Source organism: Anomaloglossus baeobatrachus, chromosome 6, assembly GCF_048569485.1.
Source record: "Anomaloglossus baeobatrachus isolate aAnoBae1 chromosome 6, aAnoBae1.hap1, whole genome shotgun sequence".
Lineage (NCBI taxonomy): Eukaryota > Metazoa > Chordata > Amphibia > Anura > Aromobatidae > Anomaloglossus > Anomaloglossus baeobatrachus.
The window spans coordinates 85,887,634-85,912,184 of NC_134358.1; the positions used below are offsets into that span (position 1 = coordinate 85,887,634).

The following is a 24,551-nucleotide window of genomic DNA, read 5'->3' on the forward strand; positions in this document are numbered from 1 at the left end:
CCGCACGTAGAATACTGTGTACAATTCTGGTCACCGATATATAAGAAGGACATAGCTGAACTGGAGAGGGTGCAGAGAAGAGCGACCAAGATTATTAGAGGAATGGGGGGGCTGCAATACCAAGACAGGTTATTAAACTTGGGGTTATTTAGTTTGGAAAAACGAAGGCTTAGGGGGGATCTAATCACAATGTATAAATATATGAGGGGACAGTACAGAGACCTTTCCAAAGATCTTTTTACACCTAGGCCTGCGACTGGAACACGGGGGCATCCGCTACGTCTTGAGGAAAGAAGGTTTAATCATAATCACAGACGAGGATTCTTTACTGTACGAGCAGTGAGACTATGGAACTCTCTGCCGCATGATGTTGTAATGAGTGATTCACTACTAACATTTAAGCAGAGCCTGGATGCCTTTCTTGAAAAATTTAATATTACCAGTTATGTATATTAGATTTTATGACAGGGTGTTGATCCAGGGAACTAGTCTGATTGCCGGATGTGGAGTCAGGAAGGAAATTTTTCCCCATTGGAACTTGTTTGCCACATTGGGGTTTTTTTGCCTTCCTCTGGATCAACATGTTAGGCTACGGGTTGAACTAGATGGACTTAGAGTCTCCCTTCAACCCTAAAAACTATGATACTATGATAAGATCTGGTGATGTTACTACTATGGCTACTTTTGTAATGCTATAATTGTGGGTCCCTTTCATCCCCTGGCTTTTTAAGTACGTCCATAGTGAGTATAGATGCTACACTTGGGTGTGTTTCATGTTAAACATCTACTTTTGTTATTACCTACTTTTTTTGCACATTATGTTTCTTTATTTTATTTTTATTTTTCGGACATATATATGTATTTTTTTTTTAATTTCATTATGGTCCTAATTTCCAAATTCTGTTTAATATATTTCTGGACTTTAACACCTAAGCACTTTTCTGCCACCAATGTACATAAGTGAGATGTTTCTGAGAAGTGTGAGCAAGGGTCTCTGTAGAAGAAATGGTAGATCGGTTACTCGATATCCTCTACTCTCTTGCCTGACCAGCATGTAGTTAATCCAAAAAGCAGTGGCGTAACTAGAGTTTGATGGGCCCCGGTGCAAAGTTTGGACCTGGGCCCCCCCCCTCCACGTACACCGACACTCTGCGTACGGGATAATGATGCTGACACTTGTCTCTTTCCCTCAGCACCCAGGTTTCCCATAATCTGAAATCCCTCTTTCTATCAGCACCCAGCTTTCCTATGTTCTGATATCCATTTTATCCTCGGCACCCAGCTTTCCCATGCTCTGCTAGATATCTTTCCCTCAGCACCCAGCTTTTCCATATCAGAGCATGGCAAAGCTGGGTGCTGAATGGAAGATATATAGCAGAGCATGGGAAGATGGGTGCTGAGGGAAAGCCTCTTTCCCCTCTGCACAAAACTTTCCCATCCCTTGCTTGTATCTTTGTTCCCCCTCGTATATAGTTCTCCAAATACAATAATAGCCCCCACATAGCCTTCCATATAGTATAAGGTCCCACATAACTCTTCATACTGTATATTAGAATGCACCCCATAGTCCTCCTCCATGTATTATAACTCACCCCATATTTGTCCATATATTATAATGCACCCCATAGAGGTCCATATATTATACTGCACCACATAATCCTCCATATATTATAATGCAGCCCCCATAGCCCTGCATGTATTATACTGCACCTCCATAGTCCTCAGTGTTTTATAATGTACCCCCATAGTCCATGTTTAAGGTAGCCTCTATAGTCCTCCATATATTATAATGCAGCCCTCATAGTCCTAGATTTATTATAATGCAGCCCCATAGACCTTCATATTGTATTATGCAGCCCCATAGACCTCCATGTATAATGCAGGCTTGTAGTCCATGTATAAGGTGTCCTTCATATTGTATTATGGAGCACCATAGTCCTCCATGTATAATGCACCCCTATAGTCCATGTATAAGGTGTCCTTCATGTTGTATTATGTAGCCCCAAGACCTCCATGTATAATGCAGCCCCATAGGCCTCTGGCCACTGTGTACTCACTGATTAAAAAAAAAAAGTCCTCCCCTCTCCTTGTTCCCCACTGGTTCGGTCAGAGCTTCCTCCCGTCCTATGCTATGCAGTCTCAGCACAGTAGTCACACACGAGTCACATCACTGCGCTCTGCTGCACTGAGATGTCGCGCGCAGGCACAGGGGGAGAATGATGAAGCATGGGGTAAAGCGCTTCGGTCGATGCTTCATCATTGCTGTGTGTGATGACGAACGAGAGCCTGTGGTAAGGGGGGCCCAATGCCGCCTCTGACATCGGGCCCCCCTAACTCACAGGCCCCATAGCGGCCGCATAGTCTGTCACAGAGCAGTGCAGCTCCTCACTCACAGAGAGAAGCCAGTTGCTTCTCTCAGAGCAGACACTGAACCCCTTAACCCTGCCGAGCCTGGTCGCGATGGCGACCTCTGGAACCACTGTCATTATGCCCCTGCCAAATAGGAAGATGCAGTAGAATAACTTTTAGGTTTTGTTGACCACACCTTGATGAATGATGTGGTACAGATATCTAAGGAAGATGAGGAGACACAGATGAGGGAAAGAAACAGGAAAATCTTCTCTCCAGCTCCGATGCACGTTTCTGACAATATGGCACTGACCAAGAAGAACAGAATGTGAGGAAACAAGATAGGACTAGTTATAGAAAGAGGCAAACTGAAAAATTACAAATACATAAAATCATAGTATAGCAATATAGATGGCAGCAAAGGAATACAAATACAGTACATCCAGCATAAGGAATAGAAGCAAGACCTCTTATACTGAGCATATGTCTTTGCAATAGCTGTAAGATCTGGAGAAGATGGCTAATTAGCAGAAGCATTATAGTTTTGCCCTTTTAAGATATGGTGCCTACTTTAATTTCTTTTAGATTGAGTATGTGCACACTGAACTATGGTTCTGCCCTTCCTATATGGAGCCCGTGTCAGTGCTTTGCCTGCTGAGCATGTGCACATTATATACTGTATTTACCCATGTGAAATATCCTTTGATGTGGCTTCTTCATTCTGCTTATGCGTGCCATACTCCTTGGTGAGTTTTGGAAGTGTCCTTTGTCATGATTTTGCCTTTTCTAATGGTATCTCCATCCTGTGTTACTCCAGACACCGTGTTACTTTCCATTATGGCTTTACATCCAATAGTGAGCGCCTTACTATATTGTTTTTAGTTTCACAACTTATTTTTATTATTTAGCAAGACACTTTTGTTGTGTTTTTTATTATGTATATGACCGATGTATTAATTATCACATTTACTATCTAAAGCCAGAAATCATGTGCTACGTTTGTTAACATTTTACTTTATTGTTTTGGATTGCTGGTAATATAAACTAATGGCATTGTATATCTAACAATGTTCAGCATAAAGGAGTAAAGGGAAATAACAAGGCAGGTGCACCACCTTAATAATGATAAATAGTTAGGTGCTCACCCATGTAGCGGAAAAAGCTGGACAATATATGGAGAAAAGAGCTACATATAACAGGGAGCACACCTACAATAGTATATATATAAAAAGCAAATCTTTATTGTGACAGCAAGAATAAAAACACTAAAAAATGTGACACACAAGATAACACGGCCTGATACCCCTTGTGACCCCCGTCATATACACAGCATGAGCAATAATATGCAATAATAAAGACGTCATACATATAAAATATGAATCATGCAAAAATGTAGAAAGGCTGATGAAATATCTCACATAAATGCAAGATGCCAACTGGCTTGTACACAATCAGAAAAACCTGCTTAAGGGAATATATATAACCATGTAGTAGCAGTGCCAACCGGCCATAATAAACAGTCATATCCCGAAGGAAAATATATGTATAGGCAACAAGCAGTACCAATATATATCAGGGGACCAGTATCACCTCCTAAAACACGTAAATGGCAAGCGGTTATATATCCACAGGCATAAAGGAGTACACCCCCTTTGGAAAGTAAGATGTTTCACTATAGACACCATGCATTTTTCGAAATGCTTGATGCCTACAGTTAAACATGATGGTGTCCTTACGTGGGTGAGTGCTTCTGTGTCAGGGAGCTACATATCATTGGTATCATGAATTCACAGATGTACTGCTCTTTTTTGAAAGACGTGCACTTTTCTAACATGACAATGATTCAAAACCATTCAATTTCTGTGGATAAACAAGCGCAATAGGACCTTATCAAAACATAAGGGTGGTGCTATGCTAGTAAGGTGCTCACTTTGTATGGCTGTGTCACCCACAATCAGCAGTACGAATGTAAACAGCTGCTACAAGGTCCACAAGCCCAGAGGCTGAAGCACTATGAAAAAAAGAAAACATGGATTAAACTGCGCTGCTGTATTAGAAAAGAAGTTCCAAACCATTGAAAAGTACTTTCCAGTGGTTTGAAGCTTCTTTTCTTCTACTGCAGCATGGTTTAACCCACATTTCTTCTGGTTTCTTCATAATGATTCAAAGCATACATCTAAAGCCACTGTTGGATTTCTGAAGAACAATAGGGTGAAAGATATTCAGTGGCCAAGTATGTCTCCTGATCTGAACCAACCAAACACCTATGGGGAATTCTGATGACACCAGTTGTCATTACTTTCCATCCAGCATTCGGAAACTAAGAGGTCGTTCTTGAAGAATAGAAAAAGATGTTATAATATGTCTCCAACATGTTTTCCATGCCTAGAAGAGTTGGTGCTGTCCTTAAAAATCATGAAGGTCATACAAAACAGTAGATGTACCATATTTTTTAGGATTATAAGACGCACTTTCCCCAAAAAAATTGGGGGGGAAATGGCAGTGCGTCTTATAAGCCGAATATATCTTTATGGACGGCGCAAGGGCGGTGGAGCAGGGTCATGGGAAGCTGGAGGTGGCACGAGTGAGGCGATGGGCTGGGAGGAGGGGGTGTACTGGTATTGCGAGGCAGGCACCATTAATCTCCCTGTGACGGACACGATGGACGTCATGAAAATGATGCCTTGTTGACAGTTTTTACGTGGAGAAATCTCAGAATTTTGTATACGATCTGAAGTACTAATGGAATTTCTCTATTTTCACAATCCTATGTCTCTCTTCTCCCCTAGAACCTAATTTTTGGAATCATTTTGTCAATTGCTGGAAGTTTCTTGATCAGCATATCCCTTAATCTGCAGGTAAGAGATTGTCTAGCGAATTATACATAAACTGTTAAATAGGAGGAAGCAAATGACCAATGAAAGGAATTAATTCCAACTAAATTAATTATTTAAAAATTCCAATATATTCAGTGAGTGGGTCAGAAAAAATGCCTTGACACACTTAGTTTGAATATATTTCAATATGAACTCATAAAATTAGCATTAAATGGTCAAATAGAGAAGGGCTGGGACAATGTCGTCCCTTTCAGTGACTTTGACAGTTTGTTTTTTTGCATGATATTATTATACAGAAAATTAGAGCATATGTTTCATTATGCTTCGCTGTAACAGACTTTGGCATCCCATCATATTTTGTTAGTCCATGAATTTTGATTGTTTAGACATTTCATGTGGGATGGAATTACTTATGGAAAATATCAGGAAAATCTGCAGAAAGCAGTAGGAAAATTTGCACTAAATTTTGTAGACTCGCCTGCCTGATTTTGAAAAGGAAGACAACAAACAAACAAATAATAAAATAAATAGGTTGAAAATCATCAGTTGTGGATTTTACAGCTGACCCGAAGGTAATTTTGAAGAAAAATATTCAATAATTAATTTAATCAACAACAGTTCCTTCACTTCCCCTTACTGCACCGGTTTACACTCTTCATATCATCGTGGGCACAATTTTACGTTGCGTACACGGCTGAAAAGAAAAAGCTAAATAAAAAAATTATTCAAATGTAAAAAAAAAAATATGATGTAACAAAAAATATACAGGGATATTTATCAATTGTGTTTGTGCCTAAATTTGTGTGCAAATTGTGACACTTCATAGTCGTAAAGGCCCAAGTCCAGTTTAAAGGGAACTTGTAAACTGATTCATGCTGCCCACACCAAGGGCAGCATAAATCAGAGCCTGTAATATTGCAGGCAGTCATGTTCTTCTCTGGCATATCAGGAAAAATATATATTAAAGATGTAGTCGAAGACCTTAGGCTAAGAGATGAGATCAGATAGATGACGTCCCCAACCCGCTTCTCTACCCAACGTTCCCTGTGATTCAGTCTCAATCAATGTTCACACAAGGGAGAGTCCTGTCACTGGAATCTGGCCGGTCAAATCATTTGACCAAGCTTATTTCTGCCTAAAGTCCTCCACTGGATCTTTAAACTATATTTTCTCTGAAATGCCATAGAATATACTAGGTACAATCATGCAGACAGGTTCCGATTTTTTCGATAGAGTTTGAGCATGAATCACTGACAGGTTGCTTTATTACACCACTTTACCTACTCACTACTCACAAATGTAAAAAATGATGAGAAAACGAGGTGCGGTTACCTTTTCAGCCTGAAATACGACATATTTCTGATAGCATTTCCACTTAAAAGTTTTTAAAAAGTTGAATATTCTAGGCAGTTCATAGTTAAAAAGGTGTGGAACACCTACGTTGTTGTCACCATTTTTAACTTGCTTACAAATTTGCATGAAATTCTGTATCGTGTGACATTTGTCACATTGGTCTCCTGTAGTTTTCTAGCACTGGGAAGTCTCTCAATCACCAAGTCACAATTTGTGCCAACATTTTGCATTGACTATGATAGAACACTGAGAAGGGCACTACCATGCTTAAGAAGTTGTGCTGGCTTGAAGAGCACCAACCACCAGGATTTTCCTATATAAGCTAAAGCCAGTGTTATACTGGTGCTATCATGCTGATGCTATACATACCTTTAGTTGTGAGATCGGATGTATACTTTCTGAAATATAGGCAAGTAAAGTTTGTGAAATGCAATGTTACTTGATGAGAGGTGCAATGGAATATCTAATAGGTGGGTTGGGTTTTGCTAGTTATTACTCCCCCGTTCTTCCTTCCTTCTTCCTCCCCCTGTAATAAGAGGCAGTTGGAAGGACAGGAAGGCAGACATTGGCAGAAATAACTAGCAAAACCCGACCCACCTATTAGATATTCCGTTGCACCTCTCATCAAATAACAGTGAATTTCACGAACTTTACTTGCGTATATTTCAGAACGTATACATCCGATCTCACAACTAAAGGTATGTATAGAATCAGCATGATCGCACCAGTATAGCACTGGTTTTAGTTTTATATCTGAAAATCCTGGTGGTTGGTCCTCTTTAATTGATGACAATGGTATCATTATTATGAAGTGGTGAAGTTGAAGTGAATGCACTAAAGATTTAGTGCAAATTACAACTTTTTTTTTTTTTACATTTATTTTTTTAAAAGTGTGGGCCATAAATTTTACCAAAATGTTTTCAAGTATTTAAATTTAAAGGGTTTGTTCACTATTTAAACAGCCGTTTAACATCCCTCATAACTGTCCCCATTAAAATGAAAAAGCCTATATTTACCTCCCATGCTGGTGCAGGTCCAGCGGTGCTGTTGCTCATGTTCTTTGGGCTCACGTGTAGTTGTGACGTCTCTCTCCCCGCCTTCAGATGAATGATTAATTAACAGGAAGAGAGAGCTGGGCCGGCCACTCGCTTCCTGCCGAGTATTTATATGTCGGAGGGCCGTATGAGTACTCAACAGGATTTTTCGGTGATTGGGTGCAGGGCTCATGTGACGTCACAACCTCATGTGAACCTCAGGAATGTGAGCCCCGGCATCGCTGAAATGGTGCTGGCACCGGAGGTAAGTATAAGGTTTTTTATTTTAAAGGGGTCAAACATGAGGAAAGAGAAAGGGCTTTCGAAGTAGTAGACAACCCCTTTTAAATTCCTTTTCGACAATTGTCTGCAGTCTTAGTTAAATAGAAAAAGTCTATCTCCATTGCCTGTAATTTCTAGAGTTATAATCTTTGCTAATACTTTTTAGGCATCATATTTTATTATAATTAACCCTTTCTACTTGCATGATTTGACTCTGAGTGTGACGGTTTGTCCACTCGAAACATTTTTCCTACATTTTTTTTCATGTTGCATATTACAGTAACAAAATAAATGAGATTTCTAAAATCTTATTCAGACAGTGTTGTTTTTTATTCCCTTGCATTTCAACGTTTTTACTGCAGTTTTTCCCCATTGACATCAAAGAGGTTTATTTAGCAGCCCAAAAGAACGCATTCTGATTTGGTTTTCTGGCAATAGCCTACATCTCTTATGCAGAAAAATGCATTGAAAAAGCTGCTTGTGAACATAAACTTAAGACCACGTCTCACTAAGCGACATCGCTAGTGACATCGCTGCTGAGTCACGTTTTTTGTGACGCAACAGCGATCTTGCTAGCGATGTCGCTGTGTGTGACATCCATCAACGACTTGGCCCCTGCTGTGAGGTCGCCGGTCGTTGCTGAATGTCCTGGACCATTTTTTGGTCGTTGCTCTCCCGCTGTGAAGCAGCCATCGCTGTGTTTCCCAGCGAGAGAGCAATGATCTGAATGTGCAGGGAGCCGGCTTCTGCGGACGCTGGTAACCAAGGTACACATCGGGTAACTAAGCAAAGCACTTTGCTTGGTTACCCGATATTTACCTTGGTTACCAGCGTCCGCAGCTTCTAAAAGCCGGCTCCCTGCACACGTAGCCAAGGTACACATCAGGTAACTATAAGCAAAGCGCTTTGCTTAGTAACCCGATGTGTACTATGGTTACCAAGCACAGCGTCGTTACACGGGTCGCTGGTGGCTGATCTCTGATCGCTGTGGAGATCTGCCTGATTGACAGCTCACCAGCGATCCCTGCCAGGTCAGATCGCTGGTGGGATCGCTGGAGCGTCGCTAAGTGTGACGGTACCTTTAGAGTATTTTTTCCAACGCATTTTAATCTGCACCAAAAACGCGTTGGCAGGAAAAACACGGAGTACAATACATGCATTTTATCACTTTTTTGGCATTTTTGCAGTGCTTTTACATTAATTTGACCACATGAAAAGCTCTGCAAAAACACTGAAAAAAAATGACAAGTGTGCCTTGGTAAAAACGCTGTAGGGCTCAGAATACATGTGGAAAAGAACACAGCGTATGCACAAGATTTAAAAAATCTCATTGATTATACTGGCACTGTAAAATGCGGCATATTTTATGCACCAAATACACTGCGCAAAAAAACACTGCAAAAAATGCTACATGTGAACATACCCTAATCCTCCTATTTCGACAGCTGGACTCTGTTAAACCATTATCCTTTCTCTAACTAGTTATTCCTGTTTCTTTTTTTTTTTACATCTATTTTTACATCTATGAAAATTTGTTCTTTATTAGTCTTCACCCCAGGCAGATACAGTTATTTAATCTCTTCATGGAAAATGGGGCTCGAATGCTTGATATTTTTATTTGTGCCTGACATTTATATACACCTATAGAAAAAAAGAAAAAGACTTCATTGAGAATATCTTGATGGCCAATACTTGTGTTGGATCATTTTCCGGTATGCGTGTAAATCTGGCCGGCAGATGACTGAGCTATGGCCTCGGTGGATGCTCTTGACCTGTTCTCTAGCCCTAGTGATTGCATTAGCTAATGCATAACCATTTAATTTGCAATTGTAAATTTAACACGGGTTACGTATAGTCACATATTAGCTAATGTGTTTAAGTCATATCCTAACCAAAGCTCTTTGAAGATTTGGTTGTATAATTCATATGTGACCTCCTTGGCGAGAACGATTATGAATGTACTTTAATGTCAGATATTTCCTTTTTTCCAATCTGTTAAAGCACCACTTCATCATTCCTTTTTTCTTTTACCTCTGGAGTGGCACTTTACATATAAGTCCCCTGTCTTAAACTCACCTGCCACGTTTTTTATCTGTCTCCAGCGTAGATCTTCTGTGATTTGTGACCTGTCGGCAGCTTCAGTGTTTCATGGAGCGCGCCGGAGATCACAACTCAATACAAGTCTATGAGAGCCTCGTTCTGGCTCTTATAGAGATGCATTGAAAGCTTGTGATGTAATTTCTTACTTCCGGCCAGTCAGAAGTTGCAGTCACAACATAGTGCCGTGGGACCGAAGCAGCACTGAAAAAGGATGAAGCCAACGTAGGGTATACATGAGACAGGGGGCTGGTATCTAACATTAAAAAAAACAAAAAACAACCGCTGGAGTGGTGCTTTAAATAAACATACACTGACAGGCAAAAGGGTAACAATATTTGGACTTTTGACTGTCTCTAGATCTCACCATCTACTACAGCTTTGAGCATATGATAGCCAAGATGATTGTCTATAGAATGAAGGCAATCTCATACATAAATTTGACTTATGATTAGTGTGATTAGTTATGCAGATTCTTGTCATGTCACTGCGTTGTTACTGTTTTGCTCCTAATAGTGAAAAAATAATTTTCTTCCTGTATACTGCAAATTAAAACCTGTTCTCACATTCTCTAATAGCTCAGTGTGTTATTAGGCTATTCCCAAGCAAAAGTCACTGGTTCAAATCGAGGAGCAGGTATCAAGGATATTTCCCAAGAAAAAAGAAACTGCATCATCCAGCTCATCAATAGTGGTCTCTCGGCCAGGAAAATTGCCAAACTGCATCATGTGAGCGCCATGACAGTTGGAAGAATACGAAATGAAATCCGTCCACCCATTCAAAAGCCAAGAGTTGGACGTCAAGGCAAAATATCAGAGTCAAGAAGTCGGCTCATCACAAGGTTTATCAGTTCTGGAACAACAAACACGGCAGTGGAGGCTGCTCGTATCCTTCATAATAGTCAGATCACAGATGTCCATACAAGCACCATGTGACGCATGTTAGACAGATCTTGAATGGGGCCCGAAAAAAGATGAAGAAACATCAAATTCAGTATTGTCATAAAAGGCATTGGCTTGAGTTTTCAAAAAAATTAAGACGTGGACAGTAGAAGATTGGAAACTGGTGATTTGGAGCGTTGGGTCAAACGTTAAGACAAGGCTCTGTCGGGTGGAAATGGGTTTGTAAGAAACGTGGAGAACAGGAGGCTAACAGATTGAGAAATTGAGGGAACTGTCAAGTTCAGTGGAGGAAGCATGATGATGACCAAGATCGATGGTGGTCTCAATGCTGAGCTATATGTGAGTATCCTACAAGACAAGCTACTTCGTACATTCGAGTACTATGAGTATGAAAAGGACGGCATAGTGTTCCAGTAGGACAGCGCCCTAAAGCATACGTCAAGATTGGCGAAGCAATTATTCAATGACCATGAAGTAGAAGTGCTGGATTGGCCCCCACAGTCCCCAGACCTCATCCCAATTGAACACTTGTAGAGTTGAAGAAAAAGCTGTATACATACCCAAGTGAGACGACCAGTGTACACCAACATTGGGACTGTGTGTACAAGAGAACTGAGATTAGATTTCGGTCAAGACATCCTTAAATTTGATCGAGAACATGCCCAAAAGGATTCAGGCAATGTTGAAAGCCAAAGGAAGATTTACAAAATACTATCACAATGATAAAAATTAAATTTAGATTTTTAGGAGCAAAACAGTAACAATGCAGGAACATGACAAGAATCTGCATAACTAATCATAAATGCTAAATAGTTGCAAATCAAATTTCTGCATGAGATAGCCAAGATGACTGTATATAAAATTAACATAGTCTAATGATGAAAGCTGTACTGGATGGTGAGATATGGAGCCTGATATTCAAATGTTTAATACATTGTTACCCTTTTGCTCCTCAATGTAAATAGTTTGTCTATATGTAAATGTCTTGATTTTGGCAATTGCATTGTAAATGTTGGAAAGTATGTATCAAGCATCTATTGCATAATATAACAGAAATGTGTCAGTTTGGAAGACTTCTTCAAAAGTGACGTTCAGCTTTAGAAAAAAACATTACTGCTTTGTTTCACAAATCACGCTATACCTGTCCATAGCTATTTTATAGAGTACCTATAAAGAAAAGGCAAAGTACCATAGAGTATTATATTAGGAGCAGTATTAAAGGTAGATGGTGTAAAGATATCTTCTCACCTGTCCATACTGTGCATACTTTGGCACCGCACTGGTCCATAGTGGAGTTGATGAAATTCTCCAGTTCTCAGTAGATAAGGTCATCTAGAATAGCACAGCATAAAATGCACGCAAGTAGAAAAACTCATGAACTGCACATCCAAAAACAATCCATTCATCTTATGCCACCAGGTGAAAATTTAGAAAACTGAAAATGAAGTTCTTATTTTTTGATCAGATTATGAAGTCCACTACCACGTCATGGTGAACCTCTCGGGGGCCCATAATTCCTAACTTTATAGGTGCAGTCCTATGTGTCGACCACCGCCAAAACCGCGCCCCAGCAGTGGGGGCATCCTGCACCCCACAGAACCCAAGCTGCAAGCCTCCAAGGCTTAGGGCCACTCCCACCCCACAGGTATACCACTCCACAGGTATACCACCGCCACAGCAACAATGGCCGCCACACAGCAACTACACAAATGAACGGGATTGAAAAACTCAACCTTGCACGTGTTTTCAAAAAAATAAAAAAAGAATGTAAACGTCAAACTGGAGTAATATGTGCTGCCAGTAAAGTCAGGAATGTCTACATAAAATAGGGTGCATCAAATATTTTTCAGGCAGCGCCTTTTGAGACCTGATGAGAACCTACAATTCTCAAATGCGTTGTCCTGGTATAAATATGTGATGCACCTTTGTATCGATGTTCTCGGCAGCACATCTTACTCCAATTTGTTGTTTACATGCTTTTTATGATAATTCATGGAATTGCAACTTGACTCTAAATAGAAAGAGACTGAGACGTAATAAAATACAAAATATGGATAGGATTCACACATTTTCAAAAGAAAAATTTCATATTTATATATTAAAATCCTTTACCATCCATTAGATATCAGAAAATGAGTTATTGTTTCAGTCAGATATTTGTTACATTTATCTATGTATAGCAATGTTTTTTTTCTCATGATACTATCTATAAAAAAAAAAAGTAATATTGCTATTTTCACAGTGGCTCTTCGGGGGAGGGGGTAGTTAGCGTTATACTTCCTGTCCTTTCAGGAATAGTTTATATCAGTTTTCAGCAGAGGCAGGATTAGAGTGATGGATAACGCCTCTGTACTCATCTGATAACACAGGATTCACCAATCACAGTAGACAATGTCACAGCTCCCCCTGCTCCCCCTCCCTTCACAGTGGCCTTTGCACATGCTCATTAGATGCTTCAGTACAAAAGGTAGGATTAGAGTCTGTTAATTGTGGCTAATATCCCTGTGTTATTTCTTGAAACAACTGGCTATCCCACATGGTCAGCGGGAAAATTGCAATATTTCTATTTTTTATTTTTGATACAGATTGAAATATAGACTAAAGAAGCCAAAATATACATTTAAAGCAAAAATCTAATATTCTGACTACACATTCCCTTTAAGTTCCTTATCATGAGCTGCTGTTCATGGAAGTTAACAGCCTTAAGGCCCCGTTTCATGCAACGACATCGCTAACGAGATATCGCTGGGGTCACAGAATTCATGACGCACATCCGGCGTCGTTAGCGACGTCGTTGCGTTTGACACCTATGAGCAACCGCTAATGATCCGAAAAACTGCAAAAATCGTTGATTGTTGACACATCGTTCATTTCCAAAATATTGTTGCTCATTTTGGATACAGGTTGTTCGTCGTTCCTGAGGCAGCACACATCGCTACGTGTGACATCCTGGGAACGACAAACAACAGCATTCCTGCGTCCTCCGGCAACGAGGTGGGAGTGGCGTGAATGCGGCTGCTCTCCGCCACTCCGCTTCTATTGGTGGCCCGTTGTGTGACGTCGCTGTGATGCTGCACGAACCTCCCCCTTAAAAAAGATTTTGTTTGCCGCCCACAGCGACGTCGTTAGGAAGGTATGTGCGTGTGACACGTACTAGCGGTATTGTTTGCCATGGGCAGCGATTTGCTCGTGACGCACAAGCGACAGGGGCGGGTGCGATCTCTAGCGATGTCGCTGCGTGTAAAGCGGCCTTTAAAGTCAAAAGATGCAACATTTTTAATAGAATCCAAAAATAATTCTTAGTCCAAAATACAAAAATTTCGGTAAAAAAATAACAGTATGGAAATTAAACAAATCCAAGATGGGAAATCTCATTATTCAGATTTTGGGAACTACTTGGGTCATTGTTCTGATTTGGGCTGACTACTTCATTTGATTTATTGTCAGTTTTATATTTATATAGAAATTCTGAATGCGTCTACCCATTTTACACAAAATGTTCTGTTCCTCTGTAAATCTAATTTTCCATGAATCATTTTTGATGAATTTGATATGACTATAGCATAATATGACCTTTCATGATAATTGAGTTTTCTGTTTCAGAAATACACGCATGTTCGGCTAGCTCAGAAACAAGATCCATTACCTTATTACAAAAGCAAGCTGTGGTGGTGTGGAGTCCTGCTGATGGGCATCGGTGAGCTGGGGAACTTCGCTGCTTATGGATTTGCCCCAGCTACTCTGATCGCTCCTCTAGGTTGTGTTGCAGTTATTGGTAAGTAGCCTTTTGTTACCGGCTGTCATGGTGAGTCTTCAAATGATTTCTGCAACATTGCACATGGATATATTTTATGGGCTATTCAATGTAATACTACGTCTTGCTAACTTTGGACACATAATTCGAAGAGAGCAATCACTGGAGAAGGACATCATGGCCGGAAAAAAGAAAGAACAAGGTGAAGAGGAAGACCAGCAACCCAATGGCTAGGCACTATCAAAAAAACATTGGAGAAGACCCTGGTGGACCTATCTAGCCTTGCACAACATCAACCTTCCTACAGAGCATTCATCCATCAAGTCGCCATGGCTCAAGATCAAGCTGAAGGCCATTGAAAGAAAAGATTCCATGTAATGTAAGATGTGCCATAGATATCTAATTGCTGGAGGTGCGTCTTCTGGTGGGATATCTGCCCCATTGTGCACTAGAAACTTCAAGAGGCTAGCCATGTAGTGAAGAAAAATCAAGAGAGAGCCTGCTCACTTTTTTTTTAATCTATGAGTTACAATGAAAACTAAACTGTAATTAGTCGTGGGCAACAACTTACTGGGTCACATTTATAAATGCATTTTACTCCCATTGGTGCCATAAAATTTGTCTTTTTTGTGATAGTGATAATTGTTACTTTGAAGGATTTTTTGAAAATATTAGTAATCTGACGGAAAAACTGCTTTCCATCTGGTAATGGTTGGCCAAATTACTATTTTATAATTTCTTTCTGATCATTATCTGATATAATGATTAGAGATGAGCGTATCTGTTGAAATTCGATTCTGTGGGTGCTGCCGGACTTTAGATAAAGTTCACTTTGGAACCCAGACTTGCACTGAACTCCATTGGAAATCACTAATTGGACAGGTCGAGGTCTCCTTCCACATGCAACCAGTCATAAACAGATCACTTCCAGGGGAAGGCAGGCTTATTCCATTTTTTTTTTTTTTGCACACACTACATCTGATCACGCTGTTGTTACCCCCAGTTTGAGCCGATCAAACATTGCAAGTGGCTCACACTGGGCCGAGCACCGAGCGTAACCAAGCACAGCGATGCTCGCATGAGTGGTTGGCATGCATATAGCACCCGAACTTCAGACACTGTTGTGTTTTTGTTTTTTTTTTGTTTTATTTTTTAAAGTCCGAACTTTACTTTTAAGGTTCGCTCTTCTCTAGTAACAATGTCTACCCGTCGAAAAGGAAACAAACTCGATCTTATCATTGATGCAAAATTTTATATTGTTGGCAGCACATCATTTCATATAAACAGAGGATGTGTTGCTGACAACGATGGCTCAGTATTTGGACACCCAATAGTGCAAACAATCTTTCGGCTGCTCTATGAAAAATGAAAGCCAACCAGTGCCTATTGACTAGCTATATAGTTGATCTTCTCTCAATAAGTAATTGCAAATTTATGTGCGCACTAGGCCGTTTTACCCGCGGATTTGCTGCGGAAATTTCTTGAGAAATGTCTGCAATCTTTGTGCAGACATTTCCCAGCAAATCCTATGAGAAAAAAAAATAGCTGTGCGCACGCTGCGGATTTTTCTCAAGAAATTTCCTTGAGAAGATTTTCTTGAGAAAATTTCTTGAGAAAATGAGCATGTCAATTCTTTTCCGCAGGTACCTGTGGATTTCTGCAGTACAGCCTGCAAAATCTGCAGGGAAAATCGCGGCAAATTCGCGGCTAATCCGTGGCAAATCCGCATGCGGATTTACCGCGGATTTGGCGCGGATTTTTTCCGGAGGTCCGGAAATCTTCCACTCCCAGAAGTTTCTCAAGAAATTTTCTTGAGAAACTTCACATTTCTAGTGCGCGCAAAGCCTAAAGCTATCTGCTCGTAAATGGCACAGAAACTATTTTTTGCCTATCTGAGAGGTCAACATGTACACTTGGGGTCTCGTGAGTCACATTGTAGCTCGCAGGCCCATGAAGTGGGACACTTTGCAGTCTGCCAGCTTGGTGCATTAACAACAGGTCTAGCAAATGGCTTTAAGACCAAACGAGCCTTTGGACCAAACAAGTGAATCAACAGGAAGTGAGTGCTTCGGCTACGTTCACATAATTGTTTTTGCCAAATTTTACCTAAAAAAAATTCTTATTTTCCAGCCCAAAATGGAATACAAAGCACCCTTGAATCTTGAATTTATTTTACTCTCTTAATTCCACAGCGCTTTAAAGAGATATCCACTGTCCCCATTGGGGCTCACAATCCATATTCCCTATGTATCAAACAGAAGCGGTTTCTGCATCAAACCATGCTCTACCTTATAACCGGATAAACATGTCAGCTTAAGTCCTCTTTATGGAAAAAATTATGAGTGCACGGGGCATAGGAAAAGAGAATCCAGACCAATGTCCAAGGAGTAGATAGCCACGGCATACATCATGCAATATTCCAAGGTGCTTTATTTCAATGGACCCGTCGAAGCACTAAGAGGTGCGAAACAGCCGTCGGCCGTCTTTAGGGGACCTGCACCCAGCTCTCTCCCCGCTACTTTTATCTGCACTTTACCATGAAATAAAACACTTTGGAATATTGGATGCTGTATGCCGTGACTTTCTACTCCTTGGACATTGGTCCATATTTCCTATGTGTTTTTGGAGTGTGAGAGGAAACCCCCGCAAACACGCGGAGAACATACAAACTCCTTACAGATGATGTCGTTGGTGGGATTTGAACTCTGGAGGACCCCAGTGTTGCAGCTACATTGCTAACCACTGAGCACAGAATATATAATTACAAAAGGAGAGGGGGACAAGTCAGGAGACCACCATTTGCATGTAACAATTTGACCTGCGATGAAAAGTTTACGTATAAATGACCAGTTGTCGTCAATAATAAATGACGCAGTTTATTGGGAGATTGATGTTCTGTGTTTAAAAGAATAAATGTTTGTAAATGTTCTTTTAAAGCTGCTTTGCAGATACAATTACCAAAACAAATAGCCCTGGGATGTGACTTCCAGATACAGAAGAGCAGTTCTTTGGCCTTTTGGCCTTATCTGTTTAATGCACATTGCTGTCAGAGATTAGGCTTGTGCTGAGATAACAGATCATTTAGAAAGTTAATGTCATTTTTGTTTTCCCCCTGTGGGTCTTTATAAACTAGAATCAGGCTCTGAGCCTAACAGCCGTGCACTTACGAAAAATATGGAGATATAAAACTGAGAGAGCCATAACATAATTACATTGATTATACCATAGTGTGACATATCTAGGACCGCGCTATTCAGAAGCATTGATGTTCTGTTCAGTAAACCTTTTTCCTTAATGCGTTCACCCTTATGCGTTCTCACTATGAGTTTTTACCACGTTTTTAGCTTTGCGTATTTTTGCTTCGTCAAAAATGCAGCGTTTTACAGTTTACGGAAAGTGGATGGGATTTATAGAAATCTCCCCACTGCGCTTCTTTTTACGCTGCATAAACTGACCTGCGATGCGTTTTTCCAATCCGCAGCATGTCAATTTCTCTTGCGGGTATGCTGAGTTTTCTTTGTGTTATTTACCCGTAGAGTTGTATTATATGCGGAAAATCCACACATGAAAAAACACAGATGTGCTTTTAGTGCGTTTCTTGGCAGAAATGCATCAAAAAGACATGTAATCCAAACATAAGACTGTCAATACCAGGAACATTCAAAAATGAGGCCGCTTTATGTAAAGCATGACACACTAAAGATAAAAAAGATAAACACGTTAAAAAAATGCATACAAAAATGCAATAAAAAAATCGAAAGCAACCTAAGGTGAAGAAATGGTGCAGGAATTCTGCAGCCTTAAAAATTCAACAAATACAGATTGTGGAATCGTAGCCTAACTCTGACTATAATAACAAAAAGAGACCGCTGCACTATGTAGTGCTAATGTATGTGTAACAATGAATATGGACATATAGATATGAATTACTGCTATGAAAAAACGTAAAAATTGAGATACTTAGCACACAAAAATGGCCAGATTTTATGTGAGCCCAACAGCCAACGTGAAGGTGACTTGATTTTGTTGGGTCCCTGCTTACTCTAATGCCTCTGTTTGGGTTAAAACAACCTCCAGTTTATGAGCGGACAGGAACCTGCAAATAAAAAATTAAAATCGCATAAGGCTGAAGAGGAGGAGTGCTCAATCAGAAGGCATGACGCTATAGCCTAAGAAAAAGACTGATGGCACATCCTAACTTTGACTACAAGGCTCGTTCCAATTGACTATATGGTGTCTGTATTATGGCTGCTATTCCCTACATCTAATATTCTATATTCTACATTTTATATTACATTTTACATTCTACGTTGTAGTATTCTTTTCATCCAAGTAAACCTGCGCCTGTTGAGCCTCTTATCAGCTACAGGTCATAGAGTCAACACCAAAATATTTCAGCTGTAATAAAGTGCTGGAAATGGCCATCAAATTTACCACTTTCGGTGCCAAGGATGAAACCAAGATCAAATTCATTGCAGAATAGAGAATCCGGCACCATTTATATCTGTAACATGAGTCTTGTAAGACCCCATAAATTGCACTGTCCCATTGAGTGATAGGGAGTATGGGTGAAAAATTATTTGTATGTTCTCCCCGTGTTTGCTTCCACCGGGTTTTCCGGTTTCCTCCCACACTCCAAAGACTTACTGATAGGGAATATGGATAGTAATAGGGACAGTGATGATAAAGTCTGTAAAGTGCTGCAGAATTAATGCTGCTATATAAATAAATTATAATAATGTATGTAACAAAGAATATTCTAATGTTTGTGCCTATAACTTTTATGATGGTCTATGTATTATTTCTTCCATCTGTCCAATACTTAATAAAATTGGATGTGACTATGTAGTCTGATTCTACAGTCATAGAGTATTTTGTAGTCTGTAACCATGGAGACACAAAGGCCAGCAAAAGAGGATAATGTTTACTATATAAGTGCTATTTGCCAAGTTACAACCCTATTAAAGTTAAACGGGGATTTGAAAAAAAAACTAATGGCAATATTTTTTTAAAATGTTGGGTTGAGAAGGTTACATGCAGGAAAAATCTAAACTTTTCAGGAGTTTTGTTTAAATTGTGTAGTATATTCTGATGAAAGAACAGTAGAGGGTTGTACTTGTCCCACTTTTCTTCTGCATATGCCTATATTTCTATGGTCTGCATTAGATTGGATATACTGTTGGAGATTGGAATATTGAATATATTAGTAAATCTGCTAATAGTAAAACCTCTCTATTACAGGGAGTGCAGCAATATCGGTTTTGTTCTTGAAGGAATCTTTGAGGGCATCTGATGTTATAGGTAAGAATCTAAATGCCAAAAGAATGTAAATACTTGTGTAAATGCATATGGGGTACTCCTTGGATATGGATTATTCCAGAATAATGGCTGACTTCATACAGGTTAAAGGTTGGGTTAAAGATACTTGTTTTAGTACCAAATCATAGGGAGGAAAGTAAGTAAACGCAATGTTTGGGCGCTCTGTTTCTGTTTAATTTCATAGCAAGAATGAGGAAGAATGATGTGCAATTTATCCTTCCAAAACATTGGAATTGTTAGTTGAAACACATTTGAAAATGAGTCTGACATATCTTTTATGGCTTCCATAAAGGGGTTGTCAGGTTATGATGAGTGAGCATGCTCGACTGCTCGATCGAGCATCCGGGTGCTAGGGTACTCACAGAGATCGGCCAAGTATTGTGGGTGCTCGGATATTTCGGCCATGAAATAATGACCACAATGCACAGTCTTGCTTCACTGCTCTCCTGGGGGATAAAACAACGTTCTCATAGGTAGTGTGACACTACCCTTCCCCTTCCCCCCCAAAAAACCCCGTTCTCCCACCGGAAATGCTCTGTTTATGGCTGGCAGAGACCCAAACAGGCCAATCATTGACTTTCCATATTGCTCGTTAAGGCCCCGTCACACTAAGCAACATCGCTAGCAACATCGCTGGTAACGAACAACTTTTGTGACGTTGCTAGCGATGTTGCTGTGTGTGACATCCAGCAACAACCTGGCCCCTGCTGTGAGGTCGTTGGTTGTTGCTGAATGTCCTGGGCCATTTTTTAGTTGTTGCTGTCCTGCTGTGAAGCACAGATCGCTGTGTGTGACAGCGAGACAGCAACAACTAATGTGCAGTGAGCAGGGAGCCAGCTTCTGCTGAGGCTGGTAACTAATGTAAACATCGGGTAACCAAGAAGCCCTGTCCTTGGTTACCCGATATTTACAGTTGATACCAGCCTCCTCCGCTCTCACTGCCTGTGCTGCCGGCTCCTGCTCTGTGCACAGATAGCTGCAGCACACATCAGGCAATTAACCCGATGTGTGCTGTAACTAGGAGAGCAAGGAGCCAGCGCTAAGCATTGTGCGCTGCTCCCTGCTCTGTGCACATTTAGCTGCAGCACACATCGGGTTAATTAACCTGATGTGTGCTGTAACTAGGAGACTGGGGGCTGGTCACTGGTTGCTGGTGAGCTCACCAGCAACTCGTGTAGCCACGCTCCAGCGATCCCTGCCAGGTCAGGTTGCTGGTGGGATCGCTGGAGCGTCACAGTGTGACAGCTCACCAGCAACCTCCTAGCAACTTACCAGCGATCCCTATCGTTGTTGGGATCGCTGGTAAGTTGCTTAGTGTGACTGGACCTTTACTCACGTCTGACCAGCTCGATTCAAGTAATGATGATTTGAGCATTTTAGTAGTCGCTAATCACTAATTATCACCTATCCAAGAACATGTGCTGATTGGAGAAGAAAGTACTTTTATCCCCATTAAAATTAAGCCACAGCCACACACTTGACACACACCACTCCATTCATTCTCTAGGAGGGGATTAGTCCTGCACTGAACTTTTTTCGGCAGACCCACAGAGAGTGGGGATCAAAGATAACATTCCCTGTTCTGTTGCTTGGTCCAGCTCCTACCAAGCGGACCCTGACTGATCAGTAGGTTATGACTTGTTTTCACCAGACAACCCCTTAAGTAATAGAATCCATGACATGGATGTCAATAGATCTGGCGCCACATATCACTGATATCTCTCCACACCCCCAATGCAGGCGGTCTCCTTTTCGGCAGCATGTTAAATTGATGAAGAATTGTCTCAAGACCCAAACGTCTTTTATGATTTTCTGGACTCACTGCATAAATAAATTTTCTCTTGATTCAATATAACTTTGTTGGTGCCCGGCTTGATCTTCTATCATTACTGTCCTCACCTATTGTACGATCACCCATCCCCTGTAGACTGTGAGCCCTCGCCGGCAGGGTCCTCTCTCCTCCTATACCAGTCTGTTTTGTACTGTTAATGATTGTTGTATGTATACCCTCTTTCACTGTAAAGCGCCATGGAATAAATGGCGCTATGAAAATAAATAATAATAATTACGGATTTGAACCCTACCGGTGCATCCCTAACCATGACAGACGTGGCACGGTATTTCATATGGATATCAATAGAGGCTTATATTATGTGTAAGATCAGCATTTTGTACAAATAAAGTAAAATAAAAACGCAATTGAAAATGTTTTATTCGCTGAAGGCTAAAAATCAGCCAATATGGTCAGAATTCTAATTCCAAGGGTTTCCTAAAAATGAGATCCCCCATATATAATCAGCAATGCACAAAAGGTACATGCAGCTACAGATTTTACCGCTCATTATGATTCCATGGCAAAAATGATTTACAATCAGAGTTTTGCTTTGCAAAGGATAAAATCTGATCTGATGATCTAATCTTTCTTGTATTCCCTGCTAAGTCTCAATGGGGTTTTTAAAACTTATGTAATTCACTGTAAATTTTTGTGGCAATTCCACCATGTCTGGAGGGCACAGGTGGCATATATTGTCTAGTACGGCCAATATGCTGCAAAACAGTCATGTGCTACATGCAAATTTTTTTGTGAATTTCTGGATTTTCTTCTGGATTTCTTCCATTGAAGTGTTTACACTGAAAAATCTGTAGCTTTTACTCACGATATACATACTGCGGAATGATTCTGCTGTTTGTGTACGTGGTGGAGGTGAGGCTAAAAATCATATGGCTAATCTTCAAAATGGTGTCATACCCTTACCATTGTGGTAAAATTGCATTAGCCTTAAAGGGGACCTGTCAGGTGCAATATGCACCCAGAACCACGAGCAGTTCTGGGTACATATTGCTAATCCCTGCCTAAGGGTGGTGTCACACACAGCGACGACGACAACGACGTCGCTGCTACGTCACCATTTTCTGTGGCGTTGCAGCGACGTCCCATCTCTGTAGCTGTGTGTGACATCCAGCAACGACCTGGCCCCTGCTGTGAGGTCGCCGGTCGTTGCTGAATGTCCAGCTTCATTTTTTGGTGGTCGCTCTCCCGCTGTGATGCACACATCGCTGTGTGTGACAGCGAGAGAGCGACGAAATGAAGCGAGCAGGGAGTAGGAGCCGGCTTCTGGTAGGTGCGGTAAGCTATAACCAGGGTAAACATCGGGTAACCAAGGGAAGACCTTTCCCTGGTTACCTGATATTTACCTTCGTTACCAGCGTCCACCGCTCTCGCTGCCAGTGTCGGCTCCTGCTCTCTGCACATGTAGCTGCAGTACACATCGGGTAGTTAACCCGATGTGTACTGTAGCTAGGAGTGCAGGGAGCCAGCGCTAAGCGGTGTGCGCGGCTCCCTGCACATGTAGCTGCAGTACACATCGGGTAATTAACCCGATGTGTACTGTAGCTAGGAGTGCAGGGAGCCAGCACTAAGCGCGGCTCCCTGCTCTCTGAACATGTAGCACAGCGACGCGTGTCGTTATGATCGCTGCTGCTTCTGCTGTGTTTGACAGCTAAGCAGCGATCATAACAGTGACTTACAAGGTCGCTGTTACATCACAGAAAATGGTGACGTAACAGCGACGTCGTCGCTGTCGCTATGTGTGAACCCAGCTTAACTGTCCCTACACTAGCATAGATAAAGAGATCTTTAGAAAAAGAATTTCTAAAGATCTTTTATCTTATGCAAATGAGTGCGGGGACTAGTCCCAAGGGCGTGTTATCCCCGTATAGTCCACCCTCTTAGCATGGTAGTACGCCCACAAGGGTGTACTAACATGTTATTCAATGCATGTGAATGTGTTATTCAAAGCGATGACGTGCATACCTGTGTTCGCTGTGACCGCTCTTCTGATTGCCCGGCACTTCCAGTCATGTGCAGTAAACCTCAATGAAAGCTGGGACGCGTACACCCGGCTTCATACTGTGGATGACCAGAAGTACCCGGCATTCAGAAGCGGGGACACAGGTACGCGTGGCAGTGCTGGTGATGCTGCATTGAATAGCATGTTAGCACGCCCCTGTGGGCATGCTAACATAAGAGGGTGGACTATATGGAGATATAACGTCCTTGGGATTAGTCCCCACGCTCATTTGCATATGATAAAAAAACTTTAGAAACACTTTCTTTAAAGATCTCTTTATCTATGCTAGTGTATACAGGGACGGTTAGGTAGGGATTAGCAATATACACCCAGATCTGCTTGTGGTTCTGGGTGCATATTGCACCTGACCGGTTCCCTTTAACATGTCTTCTAAGGGAACAAAAAAAGTTATTAGTTTCTATAGAATATAATATGATAAACCTACTCAAAATTATACTTTTATTTTTAATAAATAATGAGATCTTTGTGGTAGCAGCAATCTTAACAACCTCAGAAAAAAACGATAATGTGTTACTTAAGAAATACTTTTTTTTCTATTCAAAGAAAAGGTCATGCAATAAATTATAGATCCTTTTAAAATGATGCGTCATATGGCTACTTTTAATGAAAAAATAGAAATGCTATAAATCTTTAGAATGTGTGGACAACAACAAAGATTTAATTTTAAAACCAAAAATGATTTTTTTCAAAAAGGTATGTGAATTTGTTATTGCCGTAATTGTACTGTCCCATAGTTAGGGCATATCCACACT

General features: G+C 40.8%; 1 protein-coding gene across 2 annotated transcripts in view; it reads left to right on the forward strand.

Moving 5' to 3' along the window:
• Positions 1-24,551, forward strand: part of NIPAL2 (NIPA like domain containing 2) — a 215,031-nt gene that overhangs the window by 56,989 nt on the left and 133,491 nt on the right. For both annotated transcript variants that reach the window (XM_075316247.1, XM_075316248.1), the window contains exons 2-4: positions 5,139-5,207; positions 14,458-14,629; positions 19,850-19,909. In XM_075316247.1, coding sequence (XP_075172362.1) covers positions 5,139-5,207; positions 14,458-14,629; positions 19,850-19,909 — 301 coding nt within the window. The remainder of the gene's footprint in view (positions 1-5,138; positions 5,208-14,457; positions 14,630-19,849; positions 19,910-24,551) is intronic.